The following is a 27335-nucleotide window of genomic DNA, read 5'->3' as shown; positions in this document are numbered from 1 at the left end:
GAAATACTGCTACACAGGCACAAGTGCTATCAAATAAAGCATATCTGTCAGAAGAAAATTTTATGTGAATCATAGGTTCAAAATAATTTCACATTACATGAATGATATGGAAATGACAAGTAACTTTCTTACTCTGAATGAATGGCAGTGAGTCTCCTTAAATCCATCTGGAGCAGATACAAAGAAATATGGAGAGAACCCATGTACATGACAGCATACAGAATTTCTATCCATTGTAATACCATACATTCTCATTACTGGAACAGGACCCAGTTGTGAACCCGGCATTCCAGTTAATGGTTTACCTGGAATATAAATTCTAGATAAATGATGAAGAAAAATCAGGAAATAGAATAGAAAGAACTGCTAATGAACATCACTAAATTGTCAGTGACAATACTGATTTTGGTACCTGTGTAATGATCAATATCTATTTGTTGAAATTCTATGGCATCTCTGCTGGGATCTAATTGAGGTGGTGGAGGACGACTCCATTTCATGTCTGTGTGTTCCGTTTCTGGGCCCTGGAAAAGTTTTATTTTCAGTTATGGAGTATATAATGCTTATCTTACAATAGTATCATAAATGAGGCTGAGTTTTCTAATTACACAATTGAACATTTGTCTACTATGCAAAACTGTATAGACTGTGTGGGAGCAATACAATGAGAAAACTGCAAAATTACAGGAAGACATAACGTCTGGCCAGTACTTACCTTCTGGAGGTAAATATTGGCCAATCATTCTGTCTCCACGTAAAAATTTAAAATTGTAAGAAAAATCCACATTCAGGTGATATCATGAACTGAAATGTTTTTTTTGTCAATTTTTTTAATGTAAAAATGTTTTAAGCATTTCTTTTATGTTTGTTAGTGCTCAGCTTTTATTAACCTAGGTGAATAAGGTAAACAAATAGAATAAATGTCTATCACTTTCAAGAAGAAATGGAAAGCACCTTAACTGGAAATCCAAACATTGCAATTATTAGAAAGTAATCTGAAAAAGTATGGCAACAAAGATAGCAACTGAAACAGATAAATCTGTAATAATTTTATTTCCAGGGGGACTGCAGAAAAAAAAATGAAGAAATAAGAAGCAGCTTGAGCACTTATCAAAACAAATTAACTTCCTTGTGATAACAGCAAAGTGACATAATGGATAACTACTGAGAGATAATAACTGCTGATAAAAGCCACCGGATAACTACTGAGAGATAATAACTGCTGATAAAAGCCACCAATTCAGAATGTAAACACACTGCAACCAGGAAAGATTCTACAAAATGTAGCCACAAAACTTGAGCTGCTACAAATAAAAATTCATGAAGTGAAGCCAATATACCTCATGCAATGAAGAACGGTGTATCTAATTAGTAGATTTAACAGTAGTAGGGCATATGATGATTGTCAAGTTAAGTAATGTTTATATGGTAAGACATATATTAACAAATGAAACAACTATTACAAACTAATACTAGTTAACTACTGTTAGATTCCAGAAAATTATCTGTTCTTTGGTAAAAAAAAAAAAAAAAAAAAAAAAAAAAAAAAAAAAAAAAAAAAAACCAATATAATATAATTAACAGACAAGCAACAGCTTTTTCATGGAACAACAATTACCTTCTTGCTTTCGAAATAGTGTCCAATAAGAGTCTTGTTTCCAATGAGCATTGTTACTTGTGCAGTCAGCAGGTACAGTTTATTCATGAATATAGTCTGTTTTTAATTTTACAAGGATTCTCAATCACTTTTTTTTTTTTTTTTTTTTTTTTTTTTTTTTTTTTTTTTTTTTTTTTTTTTTTTTTAGGTCTCTGCACTGAATTGTGAACTGTTTTTATTCATCTCATGATGTACATTTGCAATCCAATTGCTCTGCGTACATGAGCCATGCCAAAAATTTATAATACAGTTACAACGATTTTCACATTAATAAATAATAGCACTACAATTAATAATAACACTAAGGATATTTTTTGCAAAATGCAACGCATTGTACCCAGCTCAAATTTCCAGTTTGTCCTGCACGAATTCATCCACTGAGTAATAACATTTCAGTGTCAGTGTCTCAAATAGCCTTCTTTTAAGTGGACCTAAATTCATCTGCATCAATTTTTTTCCTTTTTATTACAAATTTTCATTCCCATGTATTGAGTGAGGTCCCTGGCCGTACAGTCTGTGGCAGTGGGTGGGAGCATAAAATTTTCTTTGTTTTTAGTATCATGTGAATGGACAAAATGGATTCCCTCAAATAATTCATGCCTGTGTACAAAAATATAATAATCTCATATATGTATATGGGTGGCAGAGATAATATTTTAAGTTTTCTAAATAATGAACGACACGGTTCTTTTATGATTTGCAGTGCAAATATTTCGAACGTTTTCTTTTTTGTATTTTTAGTATCTGCACTATGTTTGTCAAGTTATCCCAAAAAGCAATGCCATACCTAATAATGGATTCAAAGTAGCTAGAATATGCTACTTCTTGTGTGCCCATGTCAGCTGCAGTAGATAATATTTGCATTGCAAATGCGAAGCTGCTCAATTTGTTTGCTAAGCATTCAATGTTTGCCTGCTCGCTCAAATTTTTATCTACATTTAAACTTATGAATTTGAATGAATGAAGTTCTTCTGTATCTTGCTTGTTGTGAACAATCTTAATCCACTCAAATTTTGACTGTTCGGTTTTGAATTGCATCATGTGAGTCTTAGATATGTTTAGATTAAATCCATTTAACTGAAACATATTTTATAAGGTACAGAGGGTACCGATCACTGATATGGGAATCTTTTCCAATCCTGTTCCTCAACTGAGATAGACGTATCATCTGTGAACAGAACTGATGGTGAGCTGACACTTAATAATAAATCACTAACATAGAAGAGAAATAGGACTGGACCTAATATGGAGCCATTTAAAGAGATGCTAACTCTTTGCTTTCTGTTTGATAAATAGAATTTAAGCCATTGTAGAGCACTGCCGCTAATGCCATACTTTTCAAGTTCGTAAATTAGCAATGTACGGTTTACAGAATCAAATGCCTTTGTGAGGTCGCAGAAAATTCCTGCCACCTTATTTCTCTTGTCTAATGGTGCACTTATTTTCTCAATGAAACTGTTCCCTGCATCTATGGTGTTTATCCCCTGAAGTTTTGGATTTGGGCAACAGCAAGTTTTTCAAATATTTTAGATATGACTGGGAGAATTGAGATATGGCAATAAGTTCCCATGATATCTCTTGATCTCTTGCTGAAGAGTGGTTTGACTTCAGCATATTTCAGTACCTCTGGGAAACAGCCCTCATTAAAACATTATTTATTACTTGAGCTAGTGGGTTCGCAATTTTATTGTCTGCCGCTTTAATAACTTTGGTGGGCATTCCATCCCAACCTGCAAATTTTTGTTTTTTAATGTTAGAATAGCATTTTTTACATCCTCCAGAGAAAATTTTAAGAATTTTGTAAGGTTTTTAGAGTTTTCATTCAGGCCAAAGGGATTTATTTTATTGCGACAATCAATTACATTTACATCAGACTTTTCTACAGTAATAAAGAATTCATGAAAGTACTCTGGTATTTGAGTTGGAGTTACAATAGTATTTCCTTCAATGTCAATTTTTGAAATTTCTTGATTACAGGCTTTAACACCTAACTCAGATTTAACGACTGACCACATAGCCTTTGTCTTCTTTTTACGGTTTAAAATTAGCATGTTATTTTGCTGCCTTCACATATCTTTTAAATATGGTTTTATAGTGTCTAACATATTCAATGAAATCAATATCTTTATTATATTTTAGTTATCTATGCAGTTGCCTTTTTCTTACACTGGAAATTTTTATGCCCTGGATAATCCACATTAATTTATTTGTGATTTTATTGCTGCAGGGTTTAGGTGGAAATGTTTCATTAAAGACACCAAGAAAACTGATTACTCACCAAGAGGCAGCAGAACACACACATAAAAATGTCTTTCCTCCTCTCCCCTGATGTGCAGTTCCAAGTGAATTTCCTGAAACCTACCTCTTTTCCTAGACCTCTCTAGTCCTTTTCCTTCATCCCTCTTCCTTCCGCTTCAACCCTTCTGCCTGGAGAAGGAGCCACTGGCACTGAAATCTTGCCAATTATAACCCTCTTTTGTGTCACTTGGCGCATAGACGTTTTATCTATATAATTTTGTCAATAATTGATTGTTTTTAATTGTTATAAGAAAACTATTTAGGAATTTCTCTAAGTTTTCATCACTTGAGTTATAATGATTAAAAGGTCATGTTTTTTTATTTTAGCTTGTTACTAAATATTACCAAGTTTTTTTTTGCTAAAGTTCCTGTTCATACGGGTTCTCATACGAGAAACGTTCGTGTTTGTCTGTGGCAGCTCAATGAACAATGCATAATAATTTGAAATACCTAGATCTAGACAAAATTTATACACGTCTTCATACACATAATTAGTTAGAACATTGTCAATACAGGTTGCTGATTGGCCATTGCCTCTGGTAAATTCGAAGAAATTAAATTTGAAACCTTATTTATTTATTTATTTATTTATTAAGTCTGTGAACCTTGAAGCATAGCTACCATCACATGTGATATTAATATTAAAATCAGCAGCTATTACAATTTTTTTCTTTTTTTTCCTCTACAAAGATCTTCTAGCATAATTTGAAGCTTAGATAAGAATAGTTCTGTTGTTGACATCCCTGGAATTCTATATATTGAGATTATTACAACATTTGCTAGTGAGTCCACTATTTCTCCCCAACAGCTCTCAAACATACATTCTTCATTGAAATAATTAAAACAATTTCTGGTCTCATAATTAATATCACTATGTAGAAGTATACATGAGCCTCCTACAATATAGAATTCCGCTCTGAAGCACAGCCAAGAAGGAAGTATCTCTTTGGCAATTATTCACCTGTCTTGCATTGCAGTTGTTCAAAATTCAGCTGAATAGGTGTTTACAATTAACAACAAGTATTGCTAGAGCATCATTTAACAGAAAGAAAAAGAATGAATCCCTAATACTTGAAAAGACCAGAGCAAGTTTAACAACTTGCATCTACTTAAAAAATATTATTTCTCCATAAAATGGAAGATGATAGTCTCCCAAATAAGCTAGTGCCCTATTGCAGCCAACACAATGATTGGAAACAAAGTATACTAACTGAGCTTCTTAATCAGTTTGTATGTTGACTGCAATGTAGCTTGTTATTGAGGCGGACACTCAGAATTTTTACACATAGGGTAGTTTCTTTAGTGTGTCACCACTAATGTCTATTTTTTGGTAAAAGCAAGTCATTTTCAGGAGGGATAGTCAAACTTTTAGTTATCACATTGAAAAATTAAACTGTGACCATGAAACTTAAAGAGACGATTTTAGTCCTTCCCTACATAATCACTTTTCGCAGACTGCACTTAGTGTTTCGTGGTCAGTGTCATTGCCTCTAGATCGCTCGGTCCCGGTGTCAGTTCTCGGCTGGGCCAATTTTCTTCACTCAGGGACAGGTGTGGTGTCCTAATCATTACATTTCATCTTCATCGCTGCGCAGGTTGCCAAAATGGCATAAAATTGAGAGACCTGCGCCAGGAGGACATAAAACCCCTTAAATGGTCTCTCAAGCAATAATGGCATGTGTTCATTTCATTCTTCACAATATACATTTTCCCCAATGATGGATGACTAGGAGGAGGTGTACAACTCTGCATTTTGGCTGTTCCAGAATCGTTCCAGATCAAAAATCACCTCACTGTCAACCGAAAATGCCCATACTACAATTACCGCTTCGTCTGAGGAAAGAGAAAGAAACACTAATTGCCTTGTCAGGAGGACATAAGGAGAGCCGGTGAGGGAGGGAGGAGGGGTGGCAGTGGTCAGGAGGGAGCAATATGTGTGACTGTGTACTGTGCAGAATGAGCTGGAGCAGGGGCAGCCAAGAATTCAACATGCGAGTCCTGCTCTTGCTCATGTACCACAGCTCTCTCACCTGACAGTACACTTCCCAACACACTGTCTGAGCATATGGAAGAATTACTATCACGTGGGATATGATTTGGTTTCATATTTTCCAACAACTGGATCACAAACAATAATCCACTGGATGCCTAAGTGCACAGCTACCACTAGATATTCAAATTTATAGGACAACATGCGAGCACTGCCCTTGCTTATGTACCACAGCTCTCTCACCTGACAGCACACTTCCCCACACACTGTCTGAGCATAAGGAAGAATTACTACCACGTGGGATAAGATTTGGTTTCATATTTTCCAACAACTGGATCACAAACAATCATCCACTGGATGCCTAAGTGCACAGCTACCATTAGATATTCAAATTTATAGGACGACACCAGTCAGTTGCCAAAATCAGTAATTTATTGCAGATCTAAAAATGGCAATAACCTTTAAACAGCATTTTGTTTCTACAATGAGACAAACAGAAATGATACTTTTATTCGAAGACAATAATTACACTGAAGTCAGCGCAGTTCATGACAGTCCCCTGGATATCATAAATAGTGTTGCATTGTTCTTAATAGAGTGTGCAACACAGACAGCAATACATGCTCTGGAACGTGTTCCTCTGCTGGCTACAATGTTGGTAAAAAGTTCTTGTGGTAGGGTTTTCATTTCCTCCACCTTCGCAGTTGCATGGTTGTTGGTGCATGTGAAAATGCTGCAATACACCTCCCTAATGCATCTCACATGTGCTCTATGGGATTTACCGTATTTATCCAAGTGTAAGACAGTACCCCCTCTCCCCCTTTTTTTTTTCAGAGGCTTCTTGAGAAAAATTTATTTTTGACATATTCTTTCTACTTAAAATTACAAACTGTTTCATTGACATGAAGTACCTGCCTAAAACATTAGCATTATACCATATGGCATTTACTGTTTGCCTACATTTTGATAATACAAGGAGAAATAAAATGAACAAAAAGAAATGTTTTACATTAATTTTTATTTTCACTACCTTTTTCACTTACTAAGCCTGTCATCTGGAGTATCACTATTTTTAATCATCACCATCATCCTAATAGCACAACTTGGAAATTATATCTTTATTGTCACAAATAATTGGCACGCCTTCCAAATACGTTGCAGTTTCTGAGGTTGTGCTTTTTTGCTGAATACGTATTGGCTTTCAATTCTATATTGACTGAGAATGTTAAACTTGCTTCCAAACATATCATAAGAAGAGAAAAACTGAACGGTCACCAGCCTAGTTAGGCACATTAATTTGGAAATATATATTTCAGAAAATTGGATATTAGTTATTGAATTTAATTTTGTTGAGATTTCCCTTTGAATAGCAGCAGTTACCAATAACACACACACCAGTAAATTTTGGGGAGCAAAATTGCACCGAGCTCATACTAATGATGGCAACAATCATTAGCATTACTTAATCAAAATACTGAAACATCACTGCATGAAGTGCAGAACTAATTTTGGACGTAAGACTCCTTTTCTTTAGTAACAGTAATAGTTCATTTTTTTCTTAATATGAGGACAATATGATGGGGACCCATAAACTGGTATAGTTTCACTAGCCAAGGTTCTTCGAGTATTGCAAAAGTAAAAACTATCACTTAAATTACTTTGCAAAGTAATAAAATGCAATGCTGATCTTAATTAACTTCAAAAGGAACAATTCATGATGGGCACCAAAACTACACTATCTGTGAAAATGTTCATAACTTCGCTCCTAGTAGTACTACCACAAATCGGTTCATTAAAGATTTATATGTACTTGTACAGGGTGTAAATAAAGTCTGGGACACTTCCAATTATTTATTGCACAAGAACTAAACATTGTACAGATGTCATACATATTGCATTCCGAAGAGAAACTCTGAAAGTTTTTTTACAAATATTTGATATGTGAACCACGAGCGATCCACAGACGTCAATATGGTAATCAAATTCTTGCCATACTCATCCCAGAGTGGCATCATCGACTGTGGCAGGCGGTTCCCATATTCTCTCCCCGGAGCTCTGCTACATCATGTGGTAGAGGCGGTACATACAGCTGATCTTTGTGTGTCCCCACAGAAAAAACTCACACAGAGTGAGATCTGGTGATCTGGGAAGCCATTTCATGAAACAACTGTCTCCTTCTGTAGCACGGCCTATCCATCGATGTGGCAGCTCCGTGTTCAGGTACCCACGAACTTCACGATGAAAATGGGGACTTTCCACACTGTCATTGGAGCAATTTCGAGTTCATGGGATGCACGACGCACCGATTTCTTTGGACTCCTTATGAGTCTCGTGTATGCACTCCACATTCACTTCACTCACACTGAGATGTCCGCTTCTCTTTACCGGGCACAAGCAACCCATTGTAACAAATTTGTTGTGCCTGTGGTAAATGGCCTTCCTTGTTGGTGGCGTCTTACCATACTTGGTTCTAAACGTCCAGTGCTTCTAAACACCCATTTTGTAGCACACTTGTTTTTGTCGAACTCCAACACACAGAAATTTCGCTCTGCTGACAATCAGCAAATTACCACACTACGCTGTGGTGGTATACATGAAAAAAAAACTTTCAGGGTTTCTCTTCAAAATGACATATGTATGATATCTGTACAATGTCTGGTTCTTGTGCAATAAATAATTGAAAATGTTCCTGGACTTTATGTACACCCTGTACTTTAATCACCTGTGAAGCAGGTGTTCCTGGCAATAATATTTACACAACCTTGCACTGTAATCCCACTAAACTATATTTTATAATAAACTAAGGACACTTTGGCAAAAGCTTACCCAACTTCACTTTTATGATTCTAGCTTTTAAATAATTAAAGTTTTCATTTTCCTGTCGACTGATTTTTAAATTTTTGTACCTAAACTTCCTACCTTAACAATTTTTCTTGGAGCAGTCTATAAACAAAGCATCCAAATTTTACTCTCTTGCTACTCCTTTTCCTTTAGGCAAAAAATCACTTTTAAACATATAAATGGCAGAGCTGTTCATTTAAATCAGGATACTCAGTTTTAGTAGCACTTAGATGAGGACCCTGCATAGGTTCATGATCAGGGTTGAAGTTATGGTTTCGAACACGTATTGACATTTTATGTGATTATTATTGAAACAACACACAAATTAATTGGTCCATGCCATTATACATTACTTAACTGAATGTATTAAGTCTGTGAAGCAGTGACGAAGATTAGCGGCAGGTGAAATGGCGGCTAACTGTACTCACGGCTCTTGACGTGCAAATGCTCTATAAAATCTCTTTTTGGCATCGGATTTTCAACTTATTAGAGCCATTCCATTATTCAATGAATACCAAATAATAGCCAGATCCACATCTGAGGCAAATCCCTTCTAATGCAGCTTCCAATAGCCTCTCTTAGCACTGTCGAGGTGTACCGTGCTAAGACTAGCCACACACTGCTTGTCGTTCACACAAGGAGCCATTCAGTTTGACCACCAACCCCACCTTCTGCATCGTACCATGCCACTTTCATTGCGTAAGGACTTCCCTACAGTGTTTACATGTTACAAATACAAGTGCCCTCAGCATGAACCAGTTTTTAACAAATATGTTGTTGTTGTTGTTGTTGTTGTTGTGGTCTTCAGTCCTGAGACTGGTTTGATGCAGCTCTCCATGCTACTCTATCCTGTGCAAGCTTCTTCATCTCCCAGTACCTACTGCAACCTACATACTTCTGAATCTGCTTGGTGTATTCATCTCTTGGTCTCCCTCTACGATTTTTACCCTCCAATACTAAATTGGTGATGCTTCAGAACATGTCCTACCAACTGATCCCTTCATCTAGTCAAGTTATGCCACAAAGTACTGGCAGAAGTAAAGCTGTGTGTACCGGGCGAGAGTCGTGCTTCGGTAGCTCAGTTGGTAGAGCACTTGCCCGCGAAAGGCAAAGGTCCCGAGTTCGAGTCTCGGTTGGGCACACGGTTTTAATCTGCCAGAAAGTTTCGTTTTATGCCACAAACTTCTCTTCTCCCCAATCCTATTCAGTACCTCCTCATTAGTTATGTGATCTACCCATCTAATCTTCAGCATTCTTCTGTAGCACCACATTTCGAAAGCTTCTATTCTCTTCTTGTCTAAACTATTTATTGTCCACTTTTCACTTCCTACATGGCTATGCTCCATACAAATACTTTCAGAATCGACTTCCTGACACTTAAATCTCTACTCGATGTTAACAAATTTCTCTTCTTCAGAAACGATTTCCTTGCCATTGCCAGTCTACATTTTATATCCTCTCTACTTCAACCCTCATCAGTTATTTTGCTCCCCAAATAGCAAAGCTCCTTTACTACTTTAAGTGTCTCATTTCCTAATCTAATACCCTCAACATCACCCGACTTAATTCGACTACATTCCATTATCCTCGTTTTGCTTTTGTTGATGTTCATCTTATACCCTCCTTTCCAGACACTATCCATTCCGTTCAACTGCTCTTCCAAGTCCTTTACAATGTCATCGGTGAACCTTAAAGTTTTTATTTCTTCTCCATGGATTTTAATACCTAATCCGAATTTTTCTTTTGTTTCCTTCACGGCTTGCTCAATATACAGATTGAATAACATCATGGAGAGGCTACAACCCTGTCTCACTCCCTTCCCAACCACTGCTTCCCTTTCATGCCCCTCAACTCTTGTAACTGCCATTTGGTTTCTATACAAATTGTAAATAGCCTTTCGCTCCCTATTTTTACCCCTGCCACCTCCAGAATTTGAAACATATAACAAACATATACTTCTTTTATAAACTTATTCATATTACAATAATTTAAAATTTCAAGATATTCTTTTACTTTTTCATATATATATAAATTACAAGACTCTAATTTTCTTGCCATACATCAAGGAGTTCAAACAACAAAGAACGCACACTTCATAAATCGCAGGTACACAGTTACTTAAAATACGCCTACTCGTAATTGATAAAAGTGTTACACTTTGGCCATTGGTAAACTATGATGAGAGGATCGTTGCAGAGCTCATGAAGACCGTTATGCTCAGCTCTTGTCAAGTTCATGGTTGCTGATTTGGACTTTGAAAGAATGTGGCTCGTTTTGTGACAGATTTCTTTTGCAGTTTCACTGGGAAACTTACGAACTGCTTCCTTCACACCACTTCTGATCTCAACAAAGGGGATACTTCTTGGAGATGGTGCGAAGTTAAGTCCCTTCTTGAGAGCTGACATGGCACCCGCATAGATGTTTCTTATTGCCTTGTTTATAACATCGTGTTCTGTCCTTTTACCTTCTGCCCCAGGCTGTTCCTGTTATAGCTGTTTGAATTTTGCTTTCTGCCTTTCTGTGGTTTTCCTCTGCGATGACATCTGTTGGTGCTGCTGCGGCTGCATCAATCCAGTCCTGATCCAAAGAATGGCCATACAAAGACGGCAGCAGCAATCATTCGACAATCACCACTTGACAATGGCCGAGGAGAACTTGGCCGGACGCTCGTGGATTTTAAACCACTGCATGTGGCTGGATACCCGAGAAAATTTTATCGGTATATATTGCTGCGAAACTATGCATTCGTAGATCCTAGTAACATCTGTCGGTGCCATCTCCACCATGGGTCTTGATGCTGTAATTTGTTCTCATGACAACAATTACAGTCAGTTTAGTAGGATTTTTTTTAAATTTTTTTTAAAGACATTCAATTTTGGTTTAATTTTCTTTCTTGCTTCATCTGAATGTCACTATCTTGTTCTAAAGATGATTAAAAGGTGATTAAGTTTTTGCTCGGTATCCAAAATGAACAGTGACTGAATTTCTCATTTGCAAATGATTACACACACACATTAGCAAATAAAATACTAACTTTCATTCAGAATCGAGAAACGAATTTGAAGAACAACATGTTCACCTTACAATATTAGCATTATTTAAAAAGCACCATAACTTTTTGTTTTCAGTAGCCATAGATTTATGAGAACTTTTATTGTAAACATGTTCAAACACAACAAGAGTGTACGACACAATAGAATTTGATGCTATGTCCTTTTGTGTTTCACAAAATGTCAAATTTTAAGCAGAGCAACAGACTATTGTGATGGCTAATTCACAGTTTCTCATATATTCCATGCACAGTTGCACTAACATTACACGAGTCAAATGTCATGTGACAGTTTGAGCAAGGTCGATACTGTATTGAGCATTTCAGCGTGTCGGGAAATCTTGAATCAGTTTAGCACAAGTATCGTTTGCCGGAGCTACCCTTCCAAATTCTTAAAAATAAATCTACACATGACCTCAGTAACCAAAGTTTCATCATCTGTAAAATTAAATGCAATAGTTCAATCTGCAGATATACGACCATGCTGTATTCTTTGACTGACGATTTTGGGGGAAAAAAACCTTGTCTTATAATCGGGTAAATACGATGAGTTGAGGGAATGGGGCAGGGCAGCCCATTCACTGAATATGCTTTTGTTACAAGAGCTTCTCCACCTGCACTGTCTGATGTGGTCACACAATGTCAACAACATAAATGGAATCAGGGCTGAATGCACCCCTTAAAAGATGCACATGGGGGAGGAGTTCAGCATTACAGTGTTGTTGACTGGTGAGTGTATCTTGTTCAGAGATTTGGACGTCATTACACCCCTGCAATATATTGTGTGGGCCACGAAAACTATCATGTTCAATAACGTTCTTGATGGCATTGTGTGTTTCCCCTCTCACCATATGAGGGCATGTCCAGAATTGCCAAACATGATCGTATTGGTGGTCCAGGTCTTATGGCATGTATGGTCGTACTGACTTATCTTTGAACACAATGCACTCACTAGTCAAAAATTATTCTGATATAGTATTTCCTCTCCACATGCCCCTTTTCAGGGGCACATTCGGTCCAGACTTCATTCTATGAAAAATAATGCGTGACCGCATTGAATTGTGCAGGAGCAGCAGCTCTTGGAATGAAAGAATATTTGGTGAATGGACTTACATGTACATTCCTCTGACTTTGATTACGTCAAATAGGTGTACCACGCATTTGGGAGATGTATTGCAGCACATCTACATGCACCAAAAACACTCCAGCAGTTGCCAGGAGGAAGGGAACACTCCATCAGAAAACTCCTTACTAACCTTGCAGTCAGCATGGGAGATGTTGCAGAGCATGCACTGCTGTCTATGCTGATCTTACTCTCTATTAGGAACCATCTCCCGAATTTGGTAATGTCTAGGGGACCATTGTGAATCGTAGTGACTTCAATGTAATTCTTATGTTTGAATGAAAGTTCCATTTCTGGTCATCTCACTGTGTATTTCTTTCAGCAACCTTCTGTACTATGTTGTAATAGTTCTTTTTGTGTATTGCCTATGTTTCGTCGAGCTATGTTACTTGGCAGTGACACATCTTGTGAAAGTTATTTTCATCCTTAAGTTTCCACACTGTGTGTGTGTGTGTGTGTGTGTGTGTGTGTGTGTGTCGTAATCCATGCCATTATACAAAAGGATCAAAAGATAAAGAAAATTATTATTTGTGTCCATACTATGAAAAAGATAGTTGGTACTCACCATACAGCGGAGATGTTCAGTCACAGATAGGTACAAAAACAGACTGTCAGACAAAGCTTTTTTTTCTACCAAACATGCCTTCATTAGAACACACACACACACACACACACACACACCAGTCTCTGGCTGCCACGGCCAGATTGGTAGCAGCAGCACATAATAGGAGAAGTGAACTGGGTGGGGGAGGGTGAAGGACAGTAAAGTAGAGGCGGAGGATGGTAAAATGGTGCTTGTGGGCATACACGGACAAGGTAGTGAGAGGGTAGAGCAGCAGGGTGTACTTGGGAGGTTAGCTGGAGGGCTAGAGTGCCGAGTAGAGCTGGAATGGGAAAAGTGAAGGAGAAAGGTGAGTAAAGGACAATGGTTAATGAAGTTTGAAGCCAATGTGTTATTTATCGTAGGGAGAATTCCAACAGCGCAGTTTACAAAAGCTGGTGTTTGTGGGAAAGATCCAGATGGCACAAGCTGTGAAGCAGTCATTCACCCCTGCTCTAAACCCATTGTCTTATGGCCCATATACCTGTAAGAGACCTAGAATGAAGACCTGTCAGTTACAACCTCCCACGACGACCACCTCTACCACCACCACCTACTTCAGTCCGGCCACAAGCATCATCTTTCCCATCAAAGGCAGGGCTACCTGTGGATCAGCCATACGATCCACAAGCTGAGCTGCAAACACTGTGCTTCATTTTACATGGCCATGACAACCAACAAGCTGTTTGTCTGCATGAATGGCCACTGACAAACCGCGGCCAAGAAACAGCTGAATCATCCCATTGCTGAGTACGCTGCCCAACACAACAGTCTCGATTTCACTGACTGCTTCACAGCCTGTGTTATTTGGATCCTTTCCACCAACATCAGCTTTTCTGAATTGTGCAGGTGGGAGCTCGCCCTACATTCCTGTAACCCTCCTGGCCTCAACCTTTATTAGTCACTGTCCTTTACCCACCTCTCCCCTTCCCTGTTCCCATTCAAGTACTACACAGCCCTCAAGTTCACCAATGCACCCACAGTCTTTTTATGGCTCTGCTTGTCTATTGCCTCCCCCCCCCCCCCCTCCTGCCACCCGTCCAACTTCCCGATTGCACCTAGCTGTCCTGCCCTCTCCCTGTCTCGTCTCTATATGCTCCCACAAGCAGCACTTTACCATCCCCCATCCCTACTGTGCTATGCCTTCCCCTCCCCGCCCCTGCCTCCTCCCTTCTCTTACCTCCACTTCACAGTTTGCTTTTCTCATCATGCGCTGCTGCTTGCTCTCTGGCCTTGCCCGCCTGAGACTGTGGTCATGTGTGTGTGAGTTGCTTTTCTGTGAGTGAGTGTGTGTGTGTGTGTGTGTGTGTGTGTGTGTGTGTGTGTGTGTGTATTTTCTATTCCAATGAAGGCCTCTTAAGTCGAAAGCTTTGTTTGACAGTCTTTTTGTTGTGCCTATCTGCGACTCACTCAGCATCTCCACTATATGGTGAGTAGCAACTATTTTTTTCATAATATTGCCACGTAGAAGAAGGTGTAATTAGATGAATGATGAACACTATCTTCACTTAATGAAGGTTTATTCAGCACTTGCACATACAAGAGCGGGGAGCCTCCAGACCAAAAAAAAAAAAAAAAAAAAAAAAAAAAAAAAAAAAAAAAAAAAAAAAGGTTCAAATAGCTCTGAGCACTATGGGACTTAACTTCTGAGGGCATCAGTCCCCTAGAACTTAGAACTACTTAAACCTAACTAACCTAAGGACATCACACACATGCATGCCTGAGGCAGGATTCAAACCTGCAACCATAGCGGTCGCGCAGTTCCAGACTGTAGCGCCCAGAACCGCTTGGCCACCCAGAACACATACAGTATATATACAGGTACAGAACATTCCAGTACAATGATTCTTGACATTTGTAGATACTTCTAGAATGTACTTGAACCAAATATAGAAATTAAAATTGTAGAGTCTAGGAGAGTTTTGAACTCACGACCCTCCATGCAACAGTTTAGTATCACAACCCCTACACCACGGTGTTACTCAGATTTTTCTGCGACATTACTCCCTCCTTAAGAGAACAGCATCTTGGTGTTACATCGACCTAGTCTGGGATCGAGTCATCGGTCCTGCAAACTCCGATTCCTGATAACTGATTCTCACCCTGGCGGTGAACTTCTTAGAAATTCTTTTGCCGCTATGCTCTTCGCCACCTTTCCACTTGTTGTCTGTCGCTGGGTTGCAGGATCCTTCATTCGAAGGACGTGGACCATATACCTGATCTTACATAGTCTTGTGTCGCGGTCGAAAACTTCAACTTCATAAGTAATATCAGACAACTGTCTTACAACCTTATAAGGTCCAAAGAAGCGCCTGAGAAGCTTCTCAGAGAGACCAACCTTCCGAACAGGAGAGAACATCCAGACAAGGTCACCAAGCTCGTAGACAACAGGGCGGCGATTGTTTTCTTGAACCTGCAGCGTGTGGAGTCAAGCTAACTGCCGAGCTTCATCAGCTCTGGTTAACACCTGGCCGATGTCGTCGTCCACGTCATCAGGATGTAACGCAAACACAATGTCCATCATCATAGTCGTCTCATGCCCATGTACCAGAAAAAATGGCGTAAATCCTGTGGTGTCTTGTTTGGCGGTGTTGTAGGCAAATGTCACGATAGGTAGCACCTCATCCCAGTTGCTCTACTAAACACTGACGAACACTGATAGCATGTCGGCCAAGGTCTTATTAAAGCGTTCAGTAAACCCATTAGTTTGCTGATGGTAGGCACTCGTCATGTGATGAATAATGTTGCACCAACGGTTTATCTCTGTCACAGGATTCGATTGAAAAACTTTCACTCGATCCATAAGAACCAATCTTGGGGCACCATGTTTTAATACAATGTCTTCCACGATGAATGTGGCTACCTCGGATGCTTCAGCTGTTTTCATGGCTTTTGTAATGGCATAGCACGTCAGATAGTAAGTGCAAACAATAATCCATCTATTGCCACTAGCAGACGTTGGAAATCATCCGAGGAGGTCAATCCCAACACGCGGGAAAGGCGTTTTGGCTGGTGGACTTGGTATGAGTCAGCCAGGTGGTTTCTGAGGAACTGCCTTTCTCCTCACTCTCGACAGTGCGACCCATACTCTTGCGGATTCTATCGTATGTCTTAATAAATCCTAAATGTCCGGCCTCAGGTGTGTCATGGAATTTCTGTAGAACATTTAAGTGCATGTGTTCAGGAATCACTGGTAGCCACCTCTTTCCAAAGGGATCAAAGTTTTTCTTGCAAAGTAATCCATTAACTACCTTAAATTGTCCTTTCACATCCGCTGACGGAGTCTTTGGTGTGATGTCATAAGCGAGTGACTGCGTGTGAGATCGCTCTCTAAGTTTTTATATATTTTTAGGTTTCAGATACAAATTTTAACTGTTTTTGTAATAATATTTACTATATAAGTGACTTATTAGTGGTTTCTTCATTCACCTCTGCCTTTCTTGTGTTGTGACCTGATATTTGTGAGTGTTTCGTATCGAGCAACTTAACCTCTTACCTGTGTTTACATTCCGCGCTGACCAGTTGCAGCTGTAGCGGCGCATCGAAAGCTAAGTACTAATTAATTGTTTGTGTATAGTGGTTTATTTGGTAACTTTAGTAGTCTTCATCTGGTGTTCTTGGTGTTTTCTGGTGAAATAATTTCAGAAGAACCTTTTGGGGAACTGTTTTCAGTTTCTTTACTGTGTCATTAGACATTTGATTCTCTTTCTGTATTAGTCTTTTGTTATATTCTCATTTGTTGTTGATTAATACTGTTAATAATAGTAGTTACTTCCTCTGTAGAGTAAGTTTGTGATTATTGTAGTCAGGTTTTTAACATCACCTTATTGCAGTAGCGGATCTTAGATAAAGTAGTTTTCTTGTTTCAATAAGTGTAAAATTTTACCATGAGTGAGAAGTGTGGGCTTTGCCGTAGGTTCGTAGGTAGTGGATTGGGGTGTGAGACTTGTTCGAAGTATTTTCACTGGGGGGAATGCAGTGGGGAAGCCAGTGGGCATTCTGGTGAGATCCTCCCCTGGAACTGCAGGTTATGTAGCAAGAGTCAGTTGATAGAGGAGCAGGAGCATAAGATCTGTGCCCTTCAGGTGCAGTTGAAAAATGCACAGAAGGAGCTAGATAGGATGAGGAGGGAGAAGGGGGTTGGGGAATGGGAGCTGGCTGTTGGCAAGAGATCTGCTAGGAGACGAAGATTTTCAGATAGTTTTACTATTGGTGTTTGCGATAGACATGACCAACTGTCAGAGTCTAGTGGAGAGGAATCTCTAGTAGCTGTAGATGTAGGAAGTATGCAGCAGACCTCAGCAGTTACGGTGGCTAGGACAGATGCAAAGTCAAAGAGGAAGAGGAAGGTTCTGCTGTTAGGTAGTTCCCATGGCAGAGGTGTAGGCCAGCAGTTGCAGGAAGTGCTGGGGAGTGAGTACCAGGTCACCAGCATTGTGAAGCCTAATGCAGGATTGGCTCAGGTGACTGTTAACATAGGGGGGTTATGTAGGGATTTTACTCAGGAGGATCAGGTAGTGATTGTGGGTGGGGCTGGTAATAGTATTGATAGGGATGGGGAGTATGACATAGATGGTGACCTGGAAAAGATAGCCACTCAGACTGGCAACACGAATGTGCATTTCGTGGAACTGTTTCAGTGTCACGATCAGCCTCATCTTAATACAGCCATCAGGCGTAATAACATGAGACTTGGGGGTGCGCTGATGACAGAAAGCATGGGTCACATTTCAGTGGTGTCGGTGGAGTCTATCAGCAGGACGGGTTTCACTAGACATGGCCTGCATCTCAACAGGTATGGGAAGGGGAGGATGGCAAAGCTTATAGGTGACAGCATAGGTGGGGGTGGTGGGATCACTCATGGGAAAATTCCTGCAGTAGTGGGTGTTAGAGCTGCACCTTTTTTAGATTGAAGTCAGCTGATAGGTATTCGTGCTTAAGGGAAGTCTCTCTAACAAAGGAACCACTTTTGACAAAGCTTAGGTATCTGGGTAATGAGGGAATTAGTATATTTCATCAAAATATACAGGTATTAGAGATAAAGTTAGTGAACTGCTTATAGATGTTGACTCTGAAATTATTGGTATATCTGAACACTTCTTAAATAAGGAGGTAATTCAGAGGCTTCCTTTACCAGGATACAGGTTGGCTGGCAGCTTTTCTAGGAGCTCTTTGCGGTGTGGGGGAATAGCCAAGTATGCGAAAAACGGCATCCCATTTGAGTCAATTGATGTTTCAAAGTACTGCACTGAAAAGGTGTTTGAATGTTGTGCAGGTGTGGTTAAATTTACTGGAGCTAAACTTCTAACTGTTGTTATTTATAGATCCCCAGACTCTGATTTCACAACATTTTTGCTAAAGCTAGAGGAGGTTCTTGGTTCACTTTATAGGAAATACAAAAAGTTAGTTATATGTGATGACTTCAATATTAATTGTATAAGTGATTGTGCAAGGAAAAGGATGCTGGTAGACCACCTTAATTCATATAATCTTATGCAAACTGTATTCTTTCCAACGAGAGTGCAAGGGAACAGAATAACAACCATAGATAACATTTTTGTTCAGTCCTCATTACTAGAAGGGCATTCTGTTAGCAAAAAGGTGAATGGCCTTTCAGATCATGATGCACAAATTTTAAGTCTAAAAGATTTTTGTGCTGCAACACATGTTAAATATAGTTATCAACTGTTTAGGAAAGCTGATCCAGTTGCTGTAGAGACCTTTGTAAACCTTATCAAGGAACAAGAGCGGCAAGATGTTTATAGCGCTGATACAGTAGACTATAAATATAATGCTTTTCTCAAGACTTTTCTCATGCTCTTTGAAAGTTGCTTTCCGTTAGAACGTTCAAAACAGGGTACTAGCACAAACAGGCAGCCTGGGTGGCTGACTAGAGGGATAAGAATATCTTGTAGAACAAAGTGGCAATTATATCAAAACGTTAGAAACAGTCAAAATCTAAATGCAGCAGCCCATTACAAACAGTACTGTAAGGTGCTTAAAAATTTTATTAGGAAGGCAAAAAGTATGTGGCATGCAGATAGAATAGCTAAGTCTCAGGATAAAATTACAACCATATGCTCAGTCGTAAAGGAAGTGGCTGGTCTGCAGAGACAGGCTGAGGATATAGAATCAGTGCGTAGTGGGAATGTCCGTGTTACTGATAAGTCACATATATGTACAGTATTTAATAACTTTCTGAATACAGCAGGCGAACTAAGTAGAAACCTGGTCCCAACAGGGAATCATATAGCGCTCTTAGAAAAAAATGTTCCGAGACTGTTACCTGAAATGCTCCTCCATGATACTGACAAGAGGGAGATTGAGTTAATAATTAAATCACTAATGACCAAGAACTCTCATGGAAATGACGGGGTATCTAGCAGAATACTGAATTATTCCAGAATGAGATTTTCACTCTGCAGCGGAGTGTGCGCTGATACGAAACTTCCTGGCAGATTAAAACTGTGTGCCCGACTGAGACTCGAACTCGGGACCTTTGCCTTTCGCGGGCAAGTGCTCTACCACCTGAGCTACCGAAGCACGACTCACGCCCGGTACTCACAGCTTTACTTCTGCCAGTATCTCGTCTCCTACCTTCCAAACTTTACAGAAGCTCTCCTGCGATCCTGAAAGAAAGGATACTGCGGAGACATGGCTTAGCCACAGCCTGGGGGATGTTTCCAGAATGAGATTTTCACTCTGCAGAGTGTGCGCTGATATGAAACTTCCTGGCAGATTAAAACTGTGTGCTTGACCGAGACTCGAACTCGGGACCTTTGCCTTTCGCGTGGCAAGTGCTCTACCATCTGAGCTACCGAAGCACGACTCACGCCCGGTTCCAAGTTCGAGTCTTGGTCGGGCATACAGTTTTAATCTGCCATATCTGTAACTTTTCCTTTAGGAGTGGTTGGTTTCTTGACCGATTAAAGTACTTGGTAGTGAAGCCACTTTATAAAAAGGGAGACAGGGATAATGTTGACAACTTTAGACCTATTTCTATGCCATCGGTGTTTGCTAAAGTTATCGAGAGGGTTGTACATACAAGGTTACTGGAGCATTTAAATTCACATAATTTGCTGTCAAATGTACAGTTTGGTTTTAGAAATGGTTTAACAACTGAAAATGCTATATTCTCTTTTCTCTGTGAGGTTTTGGACGAATTAAATAAAAGGTTGCGAACGCTAGGTGTTTTCTTTGATTTAACGAAGGCTTTTGACTGTGTTGACCACAAAATATTACAGCAGAAGTTGGACCATTATGGAGTAAGGGGAGTAGCTTACAATTGGTTCGCCTCTTACTTTAAGAACAGAAAGCAGAAGGTAATTCTCCGCAATATTGAGAGTGGTAGTGATGTTCAGTCCCAATGGAGCAATGTTAAGTGGGGCGTTCCCCAAGGGTCGGAGCTGGGGCCACTGCTGTTTCTTATTTATATAAATGATATGCCTTCTAGTATTGCAGGTGATTTAAAAATATTACTGTTTGCTGATTACACCAGCTTGGCAGTGAAGGATCTTGTGTGTAATATTGACACAGTATCAAATAATGTAGTTCATGAAATAAGTTCGTGGCTTGTGGAAAATAATTTGATGCTAAATCACAGTAAGACTCAGTTTTTACAGTTTCTAACTCACAATTAAACAAGAACCGATATTTTGATCAGACAGAATGGGCATATTATAATCGAGACGGAACAGTTCAAGTTTCTAGGTGTTCGGATAGATATTAAGCTGTTGTGGAAAGCCCATGTCCAGGATCTTGTTCAGAAACTAAATGCTGCTTTCTTTACCATTAGAACAGTATCTGAAATAAGCGACAGTTCAACACGAAAAGTAGTCTACTTTGCATATTTTCATACGCTTATGTCGTATGGTATTATTTTTTGGGGTGATTCTTCTGATTCAAAAAGGGTATTTTTGGCTCAAAAACGGGCTGTTCGAGCTATAGGTGGTGTAAGTTCGAGAACCTCTTGTCGACCCCTATTCAAAAATCTGGGAATTCTGACATTGCCCCCACAGTATATATTTTCTTTAATGTCGTTTGTTGTTAGCAATATTAGCCTATTCCCAAGAGTTAGCAGCTTTCACTCAGTTAATACTAGGCAGAAATCAAATCTGCATGTGGAATGCACTTCCTTGACTCTTGTGCAGAAAGGAGTGCAGTATTCTGCTGCATCCATTTTCAATAAGCTACCACAAGAACTCAAAAAATCTTAGCAGTAGCCCAAAGTCTTAAGTCTAAACTGAAGAGTTTCCTCATGGCTCACTCCTCCTATTCTGTCGAGGAGCTCCTGGAAGAGCTAAAAAATTAAGCAAATTCCAGTGTTACATTGTTGATTTTCTTTATTTAAACTTATGACTTGTCGCCTGAATATGTTTTTTATATTTCATTTTATCTGTTTCTACTATCGTGTTATAATATCATGTATTCACTCGTTCCATGACCATGGAGATTTCTCCTTAATTTGGTCCCACAGAACAATAAATAAAATAAATAAGGCAAGTATAATTTGAGATATCTTGGAGTCCACCTCCTGCTCAGCAGAGAGATCCTGGAGTGCAGCGAGACAGTCACTATCTTCATCAAAGTCTTGATGGTCTTGCACAGGGTTTCTTGAGAGACATTCGGCATCTTGGTGCTTTTTTCCATTTTTGGACACTATGGTAATGTCATACTTGTAGTGCCCACCTGGCGAGTCGTCCTGTTGGATCCTTAAGACCTGTCAACCAACAAAGTGAATGATAGTCCTTAACAACTGCGAATGGCCTTCCATAGAGATACTGTCGATATTTTCACATGGCCCAGATCACAGCAAGACATTCTCTTTCTGTAGTTGAGCAGTTTCTCTCAGCTTCTGTAAGTGTCCTAGAAGGATAGGCTATAACCTTCTCTCTACCATCCGAAATTTGCACCGGAACAGCACTAATCCCATATCCACTGGCATCTGTGTGCAGTTCTGTAGGTGGTCTCTCATCATACAGACGAAGTACTGGGTCAGTCATCAGAGCTTTTTGCAGCACATCGAAAGAATCTTGTTAAGCACCACCCCAGATAAATTTAGCATCAGCTTTTAACAGCTCTTGGAGTGGCCTGGCTTTGATACAAAAGTCTTTGATAAAACAACGGTAATAAGAACATAATCCGAGGAAGCTTCTTACATCTCTAATACTTTTAGGAATAGGAAATTCCGTTATAGATCTCACCTATTCTGGGTATGGCTGCACCCCTTCATTTGACACAAGGTATCCATGTGTTTTGATTTCTTTTGCTCCATGGAGACACTTTCTTGGATTAAGTTTCAGTCCGCCTTGTTGGAGACACTTAAGAACAGCCCTCAGTCTTGTTATATGTTCATCAAATGTCTCTGAGAACACTGTAATAACATCTACATAACAAAGACACATCGTCCACTTCAGGTGCGTTAGATGACGTGCGTCATCTGTTCAAAAGTTGCTGGTGCATTACACAAACCAAACGGCATTACCTTAAACTCATACAGGCCCTCAGGGGTGATAAATGCAGTTCTCTCATGATCAGCCTCATCTACGTCAATTTGCCAGTATCCCAAGTACATGTCCATGGTTGAGAAAAAATTAGCCCCCTTCAGTCTTCCTTGGTGCCCAAACAGGTTCCTCATGCGGCATTGTAGGAACGTAACTCCGCCTGGGTCTCTACTTTTTCACCATTTTAAAGGGAAATGAAGGACGAGAGATTGGAATCAATGTCTGTTCCACTTCCTCCCTTGTGACCTCTTAAAGTGTCTTGGTTTTTTGCTAGTCGTGCAATCCAAGTGCCTTCTGAACTCCCTCTCTCACTAACTGGCGAACGCTTGTGAAATCAGTTGCTTCCTCCACCACAGACATTGATACATTTGTAAGCTGTTCAAACTTATTGGGTAATTCTTTTTTCATGCACTGTCTCAATATACTGGCACCATTTTATGAAGTCGCCTGCTGTCTAAACCACCTTCAGGAGTAGGGCTTGATACATGTCCTCACTAACACCCTTCATGAAACGTGCAACCTTATCTTCCTCCTCCATTCAAGGATCCACTATTTTACACAGCTCCAAGATGTCTTGAATGTAGGGTGCTGCCGTTTCTCCTGGACACTGTGCCCTGCACTTTAATTTATCTTCAGCCTTGCACTTCTGTCGTCGTGTGTCACCAAAATACTTGCACAGTTCCACCTGGAATACTTCCCAGCTTGTGAACTTCTCATTGTTCTCATACTATTGCTTGGCAGTGCCCTCCAAGTAGAAAAATATGTTAGCCACACGGTGTCATCCCATTTGTTAAATTTGGCTATACGGTCATATACCTTCAGCCACTTGTTTGGATCTTGGAAATCATCACCAGAGAACTCGGAAGGATGTCTCATGTGATGGCACACAGTTGCTGTCATCGTAATGTACTCTTCTTCTTCTGTCTCCGATAGATGGCGATCTGTTGAATATGGCTCGAACTCGGGTTTCTCGCCACGTAAATGGCAGCTCTGTCGTGGCCTGATGGGAGCCACTGTGTCATCGATAATGTGCGCTATAGCAAGTTCCGATACCCAGCGTCTCCACCAGAATAATGTCATGTAGAAGAAGGTGTAATTAGATGAATGAAGAACATTATCTTCGCTTAACAAAGGTTTATTCAGCACTTGCACTTATAAGAGTGTGGAGCAAACTGCCTCCGGCCAGAACAAATGCAGTATACATACAGCTACAGAACATTCCAGCACAACGATTCTTGACATTTGTAGATACTTCTACAATGTACTCGAACTGAATGTAGAAATTAAAATTGTACAGTCTAGGTGAGTTTTGAACTCACGACCCTCCATGCAGCAGTTTAGTATCATAACCACTACACCACAGTGCTACTCAGCTTCTTCTGCGACAATATTGTCATTATTCCATCGTGGATTTTCCATCGTTTTATTCCGTTTGCTGATTTCTTGATAGCAGAGCAGGATTTTACATTACTTGGGTAACAGAGTTATAACTCTTGGGCAATAAGTGTCCTTTGAATAATGTAGAGATCTTATTCCTGGAAGAGTAGTGTTTATCCTCTGAAAGGTTTCCTACATTTTGTTACTATTTTCTAGCATTGCAGTTTTTTTTATATACATCATCATCCACACACAGCATTGCGGAGCTTCAGATGTTAGCTACTAGGTCAGGGCTCCACAGCCAACACGCTCAAGATCAGACAGCAGGTGCGGGGCTGTGACCACTGTGATCCTTCCGACATCATCTGGTATGTAGTGGGGAGGCATGTGAAGACTTGACAGGTTACAAAGCTGACACCATGCTTCCCTTGAGCTATCAAATTTTGCAACCAGAAACATGTAAGTCACTGTAAATATTGTTGCATGGCTATAAATTGAAAAAATAAGTAAAAACGAACAGCTGCCAGGTAGTTTTTATATTAGGCTACATATTTCCAATTTCACTTAATCAGACATATTACACGGACAACGATTTTTAATCAGCTCCCACACTCTCGATTTTTTATATATATATATATATATATATATATATATATATATATATATACACACACACACACACACACACTATCCAAATTGAACCCTGCCTGGAACAGTTCCGTCCTCCGTCACTGCGGGACCCACCTCCTCTTCCTCAAAATCACCCTCTCCAAACCTTCCAGGAATTTCTGACTTCCAGCCTTGCTTCTCAATCCTTCTTAAAAAACCTTAATCCTACTCCCAACATCACCACTGCTGAAGCCCAAGCTATCCGTGATCTGAAGGCTGACCAATCCATCGTCATTCTTCCGGCGGACAAGGGTTCCACGACCATGGTACTTGATCGTCGGGAGTAAGTGGCTGAGGTACTGTGTCAGCTTTCAGACAACACCACATACAAAGTTTACCAAGGTAATCCCATTCCTTATGTCCAGGCGGAGCTTCAAGGAATCCTCAGAACCTTAGGCCCCCTACAAAACCTTTCACCTCACTCCATCAACCTCCTGAGCCCACCGACACCCTGCACCCCTACCTTCTACCTACTTCCTAAAATTCACAAACCCAATCATCCCGGCCGCCTCGTTGTAGCTGGTTACCAAGCCCCCACAGAACGTATCTCTGCCTACATAGATCAACACCTTCAACCCATTACATGCAGTCTCCCATCCTTCATCAAAAACACCAACCACTTTCTCGAACGCCTGGAATCCTTACCCAATCTATTACCTCTGGAAACCATCCTTGTAACCATTGATGCCACTTCATTATACACAAATATTCCGTACGTCCAGGGCCTCGCTGTGATGGAGCACTTCCTTTCACGTCGATCACCTGCCACCCTACCTAAAACCTCTTTCCTCATCACCTTAGCCAGCTTCATCCTGACCCACAACTTCTTCACTTTCGAAGGCCAAACATACCAACAATTAAAGGGAACAGCCATGGGTACCAGGATGGCCCCCTCGTACACCAACCTATTCATGGGTCGCTTAGAGGAAGCCTTCTTGGTTACCCAGGCCTGCCAACCCAAAGTTTGGTACAGATTTATTGATGACATCTTCATGATCTGGACTCACAGTGAAGAAGAACTCCAGAATTTCCTCTCCAACCTCAACTCCTTTGGTTCCATCAGATTCAGCTGGTCTTACTCCAAATCCCATGCCACTTTCCTTGACGTTGACCTCCATCTGTCCAATGGCCAGCTTCACACGTCCGTCCACATCAAACCCACCAACAAGCAACAGTACCTCCATTATGACAGCTGCCACCCTTTCCACATCAAACAGTCCCTTCCCTACAGCCTAGGTCTTCGTGGCAAACGAATCTGCTCCAGTCCGGAATCCCTGAACCATTACACCTACAACCTGAAAACAGATTTCACATCCCGCAACTACCCTCCCGGCCTGGTACAGAAGCAAATAACCAGAGCCACTTCCTCATCCCCTCAAACCCAGAACCTCCCACAGAAGAACCACTAAAGTGCCCCACTTGTGACAGAATATTTTCCGGGACTGGATCAGACTCTGAATGTGGCTCTCCAGCAGGGATACGACTTCCTCAAATCCTGCCCTGAAATGAGATCCACCCTTCATGAAATCCTCTCCACTCCACCAAGAGTGTCTTTCCGCCATCCACCTAACCTTCGTAACCTCTTAGTTCATCCCTATGAAATCCCCAAACCACCTTCCTTACCCTCTGGCTCCTACCCTTGTAACCGTCCCCGGTGTAAAACCTGTCCAATGCACCCTCCCACCACAACCTACTCCAGTCCTGTAACCCGGAGGGTGTACACGATCAAAGGCAGAGCCAAGTGTGAAAGCACCCACGTGATTCACCAACTGACCTGCCTACACTGTAAAGCCTTCTATGTGGGAATGACCAGCAACAAACTGTCCATTCGCATGAAAGGACACAGGCAGACAGTGTTTGTTGGTAATGAGGATCACCCTGTGGCTAAACATGCCTTGGTGCACAGCCAGCACATCTTGGCACAGTGTTACACCGTCCGGGTTATCTGGATACTTCCCACTAACACCAATCTGTCAGAACTCCGGAGATGGGAACTTGCCCTTCAGTATATCCTCTCTTCTCGTTATCCGCCAGGCCTCAACCTCCGCTAATTTCAAGTTGCCGCCGCTCATACCTCACCTGTCTTTCAACAACATCTTTGCCTCTGTACTTCCGCCTCAACTGACATCTCTACCCAAACTCTTTGCCTTTACAAATGTCTGCTTGCGTCTGTGTGTGTGTGTGTGTGTGTGTGTGTGTGTGTGTGTGTGTGTGCGCGCGAGTGTAT

General features: G+C 40.4%; 1 protein-coding gene across 2 annotated transcripts in view; it reads right to left on the bottom strand.

Annotated features, from left to right (window-relative positions):
* Positions 1–27335, bottom strand: part of LOC126457996 (DNA polymerase delta catalytic subunit) — a 167785-nt gene that overhangs the window by 110025 nt on the left and 30425 nt on the right. For both annotated transcript variants that reach the window (XM_050094764.1, XM_050094765.1), the window contains exons 3-4: positions 413–524; positions 133–305 (exon numbers count right to left, since the gene is read on the bottom strand). In XM_050094764.1, coding sequence (XP_049950721.1) covers positions 133–305; positions 413–524 — 285 coding nt within the window. The remainder of the gene's footprint in view (positions 1–132; positions 306–412; positions 525–27335) is intronic.

Source organism: Schistocerca serialis, chromosome 2, assembly GCF_023864345.2.
Source record: "Schistocerca serialis cubense isolate TAMUIC-IGC-003099 chromosome 2, iqSchSeri2.2, whole genome shotgun sequence".
Classification (NCBI taxonomy): Eukaryota; Metazoa; Arthropoda; class Insecta; order Orthoptera; family Acrididae; genus Schistocerca; species Schistocerca serialis.
Note: the sequence above shows the minus strand (reverse complement) of the source record. Positions and strands in the feature narration are given on the sequence as shown.